At 30.8% G+C, this 13,890-nt stretch overlaps 1 protein-coding gene across 1 annotated transcript in view; it reads left to right on the top strand.

The window, feature by feature from the left end:
• LOC119634609 (ETS-like protein pointed) overlaps positions 1-13,890 on the top strand; it is a 179,915-nt gene that overhangs the window by 25,037 nt on the left and 140,988 nt on the right. The window contains exon 2 of the mRNA XM_038028859.1: positions 2,243-2,670. Coding sequence (XP_037884787.1) covers positions 2,260-2,670 — 411 coding nt within the window. The 5' untranslated portion in view covers positions 2,243-2,259. The remainder of the gene's footprint in view (positions 1-2,242; positions 2,671-13,890) is intronic.

Genomic DNA, 13,890 nt, shown 5'->3' on the forward strand with positions numbered 1-13,890 from the left:
TGTTATGACTCCCTACCGCTTAAATATTTTTTGAAGTTTTCCGCTTAATGTGAGATGTAAAACTCGCACACTTGCCTCGTGTACGTATTAAGAACGATTGTTGTCCATTAATAAATATTTACTTGTTAATGTAAATAAATCAACTAATTGTTGTTGACTTGGTTAAGATGATATACAAACAAGGTATTTCACTATTGGTAAATAAAAATTCTTACACGCACCGTTTCGCATAATTTAAAAGAGGCTGAAATTTCGTGCATGTTTAAGTAAATAAAAAAACCAAATGAAAAAAAGTACGAAAAATGAAAAAGAAAGTTATAACAGCCCATAAGGCGATATATTGGTATCAAGTACCTTCACCAAATACGCCGCTTTTAATTTGTATGATCTCTTGACCTCAGTAACTAAAAAAATTAAAATACCGAGAGCAACCTTTTCATGTAAAAAAAAATAAATAAATAAAAGAGAACACACTCTCAATGTTACAGATTTTTTTGTTAACCTTATTATGTTCACATGATCTCTCAGGACCCTTCTTGAGTTGATCTTTTGCTTTGGTGCATGTTTGGAATTATTGATCACAAATTTTGAAATCTTTGTTTCCTTAAGTATTGGCTTTTGTATCAATTTTTAGACCCGAAGAATTAATGCTTCCACAAAAGATTGTAGAAAGCTGAACAAACAATTATGGTTATCTCATGTTAGGTTTTATCGGCAGCATGGGTCGCAACAGGGGTCACTAATAAGGAAATCATGGTCGGCATGTGATAACAAATATCTTTCTATTTCACTTCACTTATTCGTGAACCCGCCGATACCTTCAATATCTGTAGGAAGGAGATGTTTAAAGTTTAAAAGCTCGTATTATTTATTGGAGAATAGCAGCAGATCAGAGAGTTAAGGCAGTTTCTCCAAGGACAATTAACAACTCCTTTAAGAAGAAGACAATTGCACTGCTATTAAACCTGACCTAGGCTATGATACCTAAGCATTAGCGTTTTTCCAATCCCTTGTAAGATAAATTCTTTTCTCAACATAGGATTTCTTAGTATTTAGGGACCTCCCTGGGAGTCCTGTAAGAAAAGGGAACTTTTGGCGACTGAACTCCCGCTTTTTAAAAACGGTGTGGAATAAACTCTACATTCTGCAAGGGCTGACTTCATACTTTGGCTCTGCCTTCGTAACGTTCTAATAGCCCTTATCGTTGTTGTCCAAATTATTCTAGGCAAGAACATTTCAACTTTATCTCGCATTGCAGGATACATTCTTTTAATTTAATTGCGTCTGTCTTCTTGGAACCGCAGTCGAGGCTAAGAAAAACTTTCCATCTCGAAAGTTTCTGAAGAAACTCTGTACTGCAATAATAATTAATTTTATTTTCAGGTTATGTTTAGGGAGCGATATCAAATCATTAGTAACGTTTCTGTTCATTGTAGACCTTAGGCATGTATACTCTGTATTTTTCGCTTACTATTACGAATATTAGGAGTGGATGAACTAAGTCAATCAGTGATAATTTATGTAATTCCCAGATTTATATACGAGCCAAACTAATTTGAAGCACTTGGCATTGAACATTATTTGATAAAGTATAGCCTACCGCACTAGAAATTGAATCTGAATATGCCGGTCTAAGAGTCGGAATTCCTAATAGCTTGATTAAGCAATACCTCCCCTCCCTTACCCTGCGGTTATCGATTCTAATGAAATCTTCTCTTATTGTAAAAAGACACTAAATAGATTTTGCTTTTAAAAATTTCATCCCTGATCTAAAGAAGAAATTCACTTTCGAAGTGCTCTCTGATACTTCTGATGCGTATTCTTGAGTTAAACAATTTGAGAAACTTAGTATACCTCTTCGATCTTAAGTGAATTAATTTGAAAGAAAAAAAAAAAAAAAATGTTCAATCTTCAATCCTCATGATTGTTAACAAAAACAATTAAATTAATTATTTATCAATACAATGTGTAAATAAACACAACATCGAGCACGTGTCTTAATTACGAAGTGACAAGATATTAAGTGGTTTCGTGCGTTTAACATATACTATATAGATATAGTAAAGTAAACAACGTACTGTCTGACATCGGCGCATGAATTTATTAAATAATTATTGTAAAAATTTGTTTATATTATATTTAAAAATTTTTCGCTTAAACGCAATTCATTTATATTTTTCAATTTTTCAAAAAAAAAAAAAAATAAAAAATTTGTTTATTTGTTTTGTTTTTGTTTTTGCAGATGTCTTCTTTACAATTATGGAATTAGCTATTTGTAAGACAGAGTTGCCAACGACAAAATTTATGCTGCCCTCATCTGGTACGGCCTCGTTTTACGATACAAACTCTCATAATTCGGAAGCAACGGCGCATTTCAATGATATTCTTAATTTTCAAACGAATTATTTATTTAATAATAAGACATCAAGCAACAATAATATAACAAATAGTAATAATTTGTTAGATCACACTTTAGATTTAAATGCTATAAATACAGCAACAACAAGCATTATCAATAACACTCAACTCAATAATAATTGTAATAATTGTAATACGACGACAACAACAATTGGCGTTGGCAGCAGCAATAGCGGTAGCATTGGCACTGCCAGTAGCAGTATGCGTCTTAAAAAGAATCGTAAAGTGACTTTTCTCTCCAATTTAATTGAGGTAAGTCCCGTCAAAATGAATTCTTGATCGTTACAAACATTACAAAAAAAAAAAAAAAAAAAAAGAAGTAAAATAAAAAAAAAAAACACTAAAGAGTCATTCATTGTTCTTTAAATTCTGAGCACGATTTTTACGCATTTCCATATATATATCATGAATAGATAAGAGAACAATATTTGTGTATGTGTGTGTGTGTTTTTTTTTTTTTTTTTTTTTAATACATTCAGGCATATTTCTTTTTATAGATGTTGTTCAAATGATGATAAGTATATATTTATGTACTCACATAAATTTATATTCTTTCCATTGTTCCTCCTCACTATTAATTATCTTATACTTTATATCGTAAACGTCAACGAATTGACATCAATGTTAAAATTATTAAAAAAAAAAAAAAAAAAAAAAAAAAAATAAAAAAAAAAAAAAGCCAGGCTTATATATAAATGGCTTCTATTTTCTTCTTTTTTTTTTTTTTACCTCAAATATATCTAATATTTATTGTATTTGACATAATGCGCTACAATAGTTGACATAATATTGCATTTAAAATAATTAATGTTGCTATGATTTTTGATTACTTTTTAATTAGCCAAGTTTAGAGGCGACTAAAAAGTGTTTTATTTGTATTAGGGCGACTCTTAGAGTATATATATAAAATGCATAAATACGAAATTGTTTGATCGATACTTTACGAGAAATCTATCAGTGCAGTCATCTACCGAAAACATAATAGATTTCTTTTTCCCCAAACTAATATAAAGTCTTCCAAATCAATTTGATCGCCTCAATCAATGAGTACGACGAACTCAAATAATTTAATAGTGCACAAGAACGATGCGATAACACGAAGAAAACGTGTGAAAGCGACCTTGAGCTGTTTTGATTTTGATATAGTTTGCTCGATCTTCATTCGTCTTTTCCACGATATTCATTCGATTAGTCGCTTGTCTCCGTCCGGCTCGAATGGGTAGATTCAAATTTTCAACATCTCTCGTAACGATGGGTTCCATGATGTCCTGATAGTTAGAAATTATTGTTTCACGAACATAGTAAAAGTCATAACACTCAGTTTATATGTTTCGAATAAGTCAAAGCACTATAATGGGCCACAGATCATCATTCTGCATCTCTGCATCCCTTCACTCATCACATTTATTCATAATAAGGACTTTTCAAAATCAAGTGTTATATGGAAAGTGGGCAAAAGGATAGTTCTATCCGAAACATTTTCAATGCCGCACGTCCTTGGACCAAAATATGTCAGTGTAGCCAATTTCATCATATGTCTCAACAATTTCAACCTGTATGGATTAAATAAAAAAAAAAAAAAAAAAAAAAAAAAAAAAAAGAGACAGGCAAGGTTAATCTATCCTTATACCAAAACTGGATATGATACAAACTCACATCTGTTTCAAGTAATTATGTACTGACATGAAACTGTTCATAGATGTCAAAGGCAGTACTATCACCAATCCAGAAATAAAATAATATCATGGCATCCTCGCTTTCCTATAGTTGTATGTGGTGGATCCAAGTCCAAGCATTTGCATTTAAATTTATTAATCTAGGTTTTATCTGCTATTGACATTAAAATTTTCATATATTACATCACTTGTGGTACAGAGTATATTGTGCTTGTGCGAATATAACTAACACGTAGAAGGGCTTCAGATAAACCTACCATTTATTATTGTTGTTATAAAATTGTCTGTCCGTCTGTTCGCTTCTTGCCAATCTGTGCTTTTATGGCAAACACATAACATATACGCAATAGCTTTCAAACAAATTAAACAAATTCCAAATTCTGCTTATCAGAATTATTTTTAATAATTTTTTTTGAAATTTGGAATGTTAGTGATGAGTAGATACGGCAGAAAACCCAAACTCGAAACTCTACTGCGGCTAAACTAGGAAATGTCACATATATTCATCTATATCACGTGAAATTAGATAAAAGTATCTGTCAAAGTTCAAACTTTTCTGTCGGCAAACATTTTTTACGATCTTTTGAAATTTGATTTATTGGCGAGAACATGGATATGAGTATAGTGTAGCACTAGTATAGTATTGTTCTAGTATAGTATAGTGTAGTATAATATAGTATAGTACTAGTGTAGTAAAGTACAATATACACTATACCATACTCTAGTAGAATCCCAACAGACAAGCGAGAACAACAGTGGCCAACATGTAAGGAACGTAGTCTCTAGATCTCTGGGAAAGGAGTTAGTTCTATGGCTTCCAACATTTTTTCCCAAAAAACTTCATAGTCTTCTTTGTATTCGGGTTTCACTAAATATCCAAAACTTTAATCTCTTTTAGTCCAAGAATTTGTATATTCTATGCTTCTGTGCGCTCTAAAGGTATTGAAAAAAAATTACAATTTTGCTACACTATAATACTGGGTACGCGTGATCCATTTTGATCATTTTTATACAAGTGCTACAACATCGCTCACCTTTCAACTCTTTGTAGATTTATCTGCTGTAGTTTATAAGTAAGGAGGAAAAACCATTTTTTTTTTCTCACTTTATGTAGGTCTTACCTTTGACCGCTCCATTGCTCCATTTTGAATATTAGCCTGCGTTCAAGAGCTTTCGGTGCTTCTGCCAAATCTGAAATTTGAGCTTTGCAAACATATTGGAAAAAAATGAATATATCTTTCACCTTTCGGTGATGGACACAAAAATACATATAATACACACATGTGCAACAACCTGTAAGTTGCAATCGATATTGCTTTAGAACTCAATACAAGCATTTTCAGAAGCCATCTAAGACTTCCGTGCAAAAATTTGATCTGATCTGTGGATAAAAAAAGTGGTCCATCAGAAGCCCAGAACTGATTTCATGTTCACGCCTTTATTTGGTCTTGTTCACATAGAAATTTTTTGTTTTTTTTTCGTCTCAATGTAGAATTTTAATACACTACAGTAAACTACAGTGTAGTGTATTTTGTACTGAATTTTCATATACTACAGTATAGTGCATTTTGTACTGAATTTCACTATACTACGGTATACTTCAGTATAGCGCATTTTGTACTGAATTTCACTATACTACGGTATACTTCAGTATAGTGCATTTTGTACTAAATTTTCATATACTACAGTATAAAGTATTTTGTACTGGATTTTGACATACTACGGTATACTCCAGTATACTGCATTTTGTACTGAATTTCACTATACTACGGTATAGTGCACTTAGTACCGAATTTTGATATACTACGGTATTTTCCAGTATACTGCATTTTGTACTGAATTTCACTACACTACAGTATAGTGCATTTTGTACTGAATTTCGCCATACTACGGCATGCTTCAGTATAGCTCATTTTGTACTAAATTTTCATATACTACAGTATAGTGCGTTTTGTACTGAATTTTGCTATACTACGGTATACTCCAGTGCAGTGCATTTTGTACTGAATTTCACTATACTACAGTATAGTGCATTTTGTACTGAATTTCCATATACTACAGTACAGTGTATTTTGTACTGGATTTTGACATACTAAGGTATACTCCAGTATAGTGCATTTTGTACCGAATTTCGCTATACTACAGTATAGAGCGTTTTGTACTAAATTTCACTACACTACAGTATAGTGCATTTCGTACTGAACTTTACTATACTACGGTATACTTCAGTATAGTGTATTTTGTACTAAATTTTCATATACCAGAGTATAGTGTATATTGTACTGAATTTTGCTATACTACGTTATTTTCCAGTATAGTGCATTTTGTACTGAATTTCACTATACCAAGGTATACTCCAGTATAGTGCATTTTGTACTGAATTTTCATATACCACAGTATAGTGCATTTTGTACCGAATTCCACTATACTACAGTATAGAGCGTTTTGTACTAAATTTCACTCACTACAGCATAGTGCATTTTGTACTGAATTTTGCCATACTACGGCATGCTTCAGTATAGCTCATTTTGTACTAAATTTTCATATACTACAGTATAGTGCATTTTGTACTGAATTTTGCTATACTACGGTATACTCCAGTCTAGTGCATTTTGTACCGAATTTTGCTATACTACAGTATTGTGCATTTTGTACTAAATTTTCATATACTACCGTATAGTGCATTTTATACTGAATTTCACTATACTACAGTATACTTCAGTATATTTTGTACTAAATTTTCATATACTACAGTATAGTGCATTTCGTACTGAATTTTACTATACTACGGTATACTTCAGTATAGTGTATTTTGTACTAAATTTTCATATACTACAGTATAGTGCATTTCGTACTGAATTTTGCTATACTGCGGTATACTCCAGTAGTGCATTTTGTACTGGATTTCACTATACTCCAGTATAGTGCATTTTGTACTGAATTTCACTATACTACAGTATAGTGTATTTTGTACTGAAAAAATTGCTAAAAATAGTTCCCATAAGCAGAATTTGAATTTGTTTAGTTTGCCTGAAAGGTGGTTTCGTGTAGATGTCCACAAAAATATTTTACGTTGTTTAGTATGGACGAAGTAGCCTTTCAAATCCAACCATATTTTAATTTTAATTATTGAACAGAGCGTTAACAGAGTATTGTTAAGCGATATGGTGGGGGTCGTTGCTACTTAAATTCGAATTTATCATTTCACCCTTTAATAGATATATATTAATTTTTTATTCATACTATAATGAGTTAGGTTCAGTATACAATCGCTTTATATTCAAAGCTTACATTAAAATCTAATAATATTAAATTTTATTTAATGGTTATTTAGAACCGTTGTTATTGCTTCGTTAATTTTAATTCTTATTCATATTTTTAACACGGTTTTAATTCATTGCGTATCAGTATATTTAATGTTTGTTTGTCTTTAATTCTTATCTATCATTGATCCATTGATTATTTCGTAATCAATACATATTCATATTTATCTTTAAGCACTTATTTATTTTCCTTTATTACTTTTTTTCTTTTACTTAATATTTATTTATATCAATGTTTGGTTATTTACATTCAATTGCTTTTTATATTCAATGCTTGCCTCTTTATGTCCAGTGCTTTTTTAAATTTAGGACTTAATTAATGCCGTTTTAGTCAATGATTGTTATTATTATAGTTTTTTTCTTTGATTAATACTTGATCATGATTTTACTTATTCGATATAATTATGAAATTAGATTTTTTTATTGTGTGTAAAAACTTTTATAACCATCATCGAAAGATGTGGGATATATATTCGTTTTTTCAAAGAGTTTCCAATGTCCAGAAGGAAACTTCAGAGAGTCCACAAAGTGTATATATTCTTGATCAGCATCAAATTCCGAATCGATTGAAGCATGCCCCTCTGTCCGTCTGTGCCAAGTTTGTTGCAAACATTCTCCCGGCCGCAGAAATAAAGCTTTCGAGTTCAAATTGCAAGTTTTTGCGGACGGGTTGGTATTGAAAATGTGCCGAATCAGTCGAAAACATGCCTACAGGATCACGTAAAGTGAGAAAATCTGAGTTTCAGAAAAGGAATAAGAAAATGTTTTTTTCCTCAGTACTTTAGACCTCAGTACTTAAGACCTACAAAATTTGAACTTGTATTCTATGGACGATGCTGCTGCACCTTTATAAAGATGGGAAAAATTGACCACGCCTAGGCAATATTATAGTCTATTCAAATTTCCTATTTGCAGAAATGACAATATCTTCTACCTGATCTACCGAAGGGACATCCATTATGCTCTTGGGGTTTTCTATACCCGCCCTGCCTATGGTTTTCTTGGGTCCATGATGTCTATGGAAGACGAGGATGTCGAACTTACGAATTTTCTAAAAAATGCCATCGATTTTGCACTTTTTACATTGTTTGGTTCTTTGCCTCTTAACTTAGATGTCCTTTTGATTGGTACTTCGTAGTGAATTAAGTGTTCAAGTGAACAGCAAACATTTCTTCAGCCAAATTTGTAGATAATTCAATGTTGAATCGACTTGACATAGTAATAAAAAGTAGCGCAACATATTCGTTGCTATCTTACGGTAAATAATAGCATTGGAAAGTCAAATATCTCGAATTTTCCGAGAGAAGGAAAGAATAGCTAAAGGATAATACGGTATTGGATCGACTTCTTTGCCTTTTACTTCATAGTAGACTTCTTTGAAATAGCGTTTCTCCATTAATTATGTAACTCTAATCGTGACGTAAGCTTTAACAATGTTTTGTAGGTAGCAATGTTTAAATCAATCAATAAATCTAACAATAGTTGCCTAGCGTTCTCTATCTCTTTCAGATCTATTGAAGTGAATTGATAAATTTTGATAACTGCATCCTTTAGGGTTTTTTTTTATTAAAAAGGCTTGAGAATAGAACACAAATCTTTTTCGAGCTTTTTTTGCTCATTAATAAAATATATTGAATAATTGAGGATTGAAAAAAAGGAAAAAAAACAAAAAAAAAAAAAAAAATAAACACCCCCAACCCCCTCTGAATAATTTTATAGGTCGGAGCAATCACAAGGTTCTAAATTTATTGTGTTCTTCTGTAGTAATTAAAATTTCACATGATACCCTGTATATTTGTAATAGTTCCATTTAATTAATATTCTATTCAGGTTCATAAAAATAGTCAAGCGATTTTAGCATAAAGCAAAGACAACTGCAATCAATTCACCTATCACACATATTTCTGAAAGCAATACGTAGAGCGATAAACCATTGATCGACACATGATTGTTTTAAAATTATGTTTCAGTGACAAAGCGATCTATTGTAAACGTATACAAATTCAAATACATCCTTTTATGGAGTTTGACTACCTGGACATAAATGGAGAAATTTATTAGGTATTCAAGAATATATAATTAGTTTCTTTATGCGTGCATGTTCATGTAAAGTGTATATGTATTCATGTCTACAACAGTGACGTAGAGAGGAATGAGGGTTAAAAAAAAAAAAAAAAAAGAATGAAATTTTTTAACTAAAATAATCAAAATGTGTGTGTGTGTGTTTTACGGTAGAAAAAATGTAAAGAAAAAGTTTTTTGCGAAAAGGCTTCAAATGTTTGGCTTGTAATCTTATACTTAAACCACGACTCTTATCCGGTATATATGAGAAGTTTAAACAAAAATTTACGAAGAAAAAAAAAACTAACCAAAATTGATGCTGTGCTTATAAAATATTCGTATACCTTTCGCCATTCTTTGTCCGATAGTCTTCGACCTTTGGTAATTTTGTAAGCCCATGATTTAAGCTCTAGATTGAATCAATCAATTGGAAATTTATGGTAATTTAATCGGTTAGAACAGCAGGTTTTCTTTTCTTTTCTTTAACTTTTTTTTTTTTTTTTTTTTTTTTTTTTTTTAAAGAAAAAGAAAAAAAACCAAAAACAACGTTGTCCTTGTAGTATGGCATGCAACACGTTCAAATAACGGATGTATCATATGTAGTTTGTCAGGTGTTTCTTACAGGATCCTGCTAGTGACTGAGTATATAAAAGATTAATTTTATTAAAATTTAACACGTACACCGTAACATAAGAATTTATTAAAAGTGAACATATGACAACTTGAGAAAGAAAATACAAAAAAAAAAAAAAAAGTACTTCAATCTGTCATATGCGCGAAGAAATTTTGACCCAATTTTTCATAATCTATTAAAAATTTATATTTACTGAGTTTTGATTACTTCCTAACGGAGAAAGTCTTTGAAAGATTTGAAAATGTCTAAATTAAAAAAAAAAAAAAAAACAACAACTAATTTTAAGGTTAATTAAGAGAAAAGAACCTTAAAATAATAAAATTGTTCCCACGATACACGTACGCTTAACCGTTCATAAATCATCAATTAAAGGAATTTATAATTTTTGCAAAAACAAAAAAAAAAAAACCAACGAAATTCATGAATCACATTAAATTGATGAATGACAATCACAACGGATAAAATAATTTAATAAAGAAAAAAATAAAAAGAAGAAAGAAAAACCAACAACACTTTAGTTGCTTTACGGCGAATCTTGGATATATTTTATATCACTTTTTTTAAAGATTGAAAGTCCATTTTTTATGAAACTTTTACATGGCCCCAATGAGTACTATTCTCTGTAGCCATTTTGGACTCATTTTGGACTTATCGTATGTTAATTGCTCCCATTAACATGTCAGGTAAACAGAGGAACGAATCGGATGACTATCATCAAATGTATATAGATGTTTAAGCCGATGTTTTTAGAGTTCGTGAGACGAATTTATGCTTATTGCAAAACTAATAACAAAATTTAGCATATTTTGCATTAGAGAGTTCAAGTTTACACACACACATATGAATTCATGATTAAGTCAGTAACAAATCGGAGTAAATATAATCATGTTTGAGAAGTAATAATGTTTACCATCATAGCATTCCAGTCTTATATAAAGAATCCATGTATACTCTCTCGTGCTCTACGCTAGCCCTTAAACAATTCGCTTATCGTGACGTATAGTTGCGAGGTTCAAAGTGATACTTACGTCTTTTAGCGAAACGCACGCTGTTTTGCTGATTAAATTGTAGATATATATATACATATATATATTATATATATATGAATGCAAAAAAGTAATAGTAGTCGAGAGTATAGAGGAGGTGATGGCAAATTGAGAAAGCATAGTACGGCAGATGCCAAGGTTTTGTAGTCGATCTTTAAGCAACGGAGGATCAGGGATTCATTCAGAATAATATTATATATATATATATATATATATATATATATATATTTATATATATAAATGTATAGCAGCACGTAAATATGGGCTATTTTGGAAAGAACTAAGTAACTATTTAAGGATTTTTTTTTAGATAAATCAGAAGATCTTAAGTTTTTTTGATTAAATCTCGTGTATTCTTAAGTAAGTCAAGTGGTAGCAGTGCGTAGGTAATAATATATGCTTACAATTTTAGGTTAATGATATTCTTGCACAGAAACACTTATACTCGACGCGACTTACACTAAGGGTTTTTTTTAACTTTGTGGAAATTGTCCAATACTTAGAAGGTCATGAGGTAGGCCCGCCTTTTAATATACTGATTAATTCAAAAACATTTTCTAACTCCATTCAATTATGTCTGTCTGCTTGCTTATGTACTTTTGTTGAAACTGTAAACTTCCATTCCAAGTCCTATTCAAATTGGATTGGTTCGCCCAATTTTCAGAATCCATCTTTTGCCCTACAAGTAGCATATTTTTATTACAAAAAAACGAATATTTTTTGATAAACATCATTAAAAAATACCATTTTGATATATTAAAGGATTGCGCGGAAATTTGGATGAGATTGGACAATCTCTTGGGCCAATTTGTTGCAAAGAACAACACAAAGAACAAGTTCTAGTTTGTAGCGAATTGAGAGGTGAATTTCTTTGTTGTATTAAATTTGGATCGTATATAGTCTTTCTCTATCTATCTCTCTATAAGACAACAAAGTCGAACTTTTGATATTTTATGTTGAAAATGTGTGATGAAGTTTCTTGGCAAGAAAATTAAATGATGATGAAAATCTTGTCCCCTCGTCGATTATTTTTTCATGAAATATGCATGAATGCTTAACATGACAAGAGTCGCTAATTTGTGTAGCGAAGTGTTGTAGGGTATTTAAAATCAGTGGAGCTTGGCTTGATTTGGAATGAGGACATATACTGGAGATCGAAAGTAAAGTAATCTAAACAACATCTTAAGATCATCCCACTTTTATGCTTGCAAGAACCCATGGTGGTGGGCAAAAAAGCGATATTTTTTGAAGTGTGCATGTGTGTCTTTCGAATTGAATCGAAAGTATTTTACTGCTATTACTGATCGTTTAAAGCAAGAGCGGCGAGACTCAATGTGGAGCCTTGAAAAGAAAGTTTTTTTTTTTTATCCCTCTAAACTCTTTTCTTCTAAATTATCGAGAATTAGTTTTAGGTTTCATTTTATCCTATCCAAAGTAGTTCGGGTTCGTTTTATTTATGTCTCCTCCACTATGTAATCACTATTAAAAGTTTATAAATATTTCTCAGATAAAAGTAAACAAGTATTGCTGACTGACGATAAGCTTTCCGAAAAAATATATAAAGTGTATATAATACATGCATATATATGCAAAAAAAAAGAAAAAAAAAAACCTGAACTAGAAAACAACATTTTCTCATGGAAATGCAATTTTAAACATATTACCATCCTTTGATGTAGGTTTAAAAAACTATATATGTACATATACATATATATATATATATATATATATATATGTGCATATATATATATATATGAAACGCAAATGCAACTCAGCGTGAAAAACTATTCTTAGGATGAAATATAAAAAAATATATTTTCTTTGTAGTTGTGCTGTTATCTACATACACATTTACAAACGTATATGCACGCAGTAAAAAAAAAAAAAAAAGTTGGGATTTTTGACTCTGACATCGTTGTCTACTTGAGGGGACTAAATTCAATTGTAACTTTGACTCAATTGATGATGCTCTGATGATAGCGTTTATATTATGCGTACATTTATTTATTTATGGGATACATTTTTATACATCATATAATATACATTATGTATATATATATATATGCATATGTATTTGTCTGTATAGTTTATAAATAGAAGAAAGAGACTAAATTGACATACAATACCTACATATGTAATGTAACAGAGGCTGATCGAAGTTATCTGAGGGCCTAAAACATTCGGTTTTTTGGACTCCGTTTTTATATAATGCAAGTAAAGATAAAGCTTCCCCCCATCATGTAGAGTAAGTACATTAAGATAATGTAACAATTCATGATTTTTAAAACATTATTATGGGAAATGTTTTCCAAAAAAATTCTTATTTTAAATAATTTTGTAAAAATTAACAAAAAAAAAACTTTTCACAGATTTCGCTAAAAACAATTTAATGAAAAACGGTTTCGCTGTACGTTTTATAAGAAGAGGGAGGATAGTGATTATTGAAAATCTTATGAACATTATTTCCTTATAGGACACGAAGTATAGGACATTTCCATAGCAGGTTGTGTGTGTAACCCAAATCCATGGCTTCAATTTCAAATCAAAAAAGTCAGTCAACATCGATCGATAACGTGATAGCGGAATCAATTGCATTGCCAATGTCAAGGAGTCACTTGTTATAGTAGTTAATCCTCTGCCCCAGATGTGATAAATTTGTTTGTTTATGTACCCAGGCGGATCATCCGATATAATTTGATTTAATTAGCTAATGTGGTTCGATGATATCGGAA

This window comes from Glossina fuscipes, unplaced genomic scaffold (genome assembly GCF_014805625.2).
Source record: "Glossina fuscipes isolate IAEA_lab_2018 unplaced genomic scaffold, Yale_Gfus_2 3, whole genome shotgun sequence".
NCBI lineage: Eukaryota > Metazoa > Arthropoda > Insecta > Diptera > Glossinidae > Glossina > Glossina fuscipes.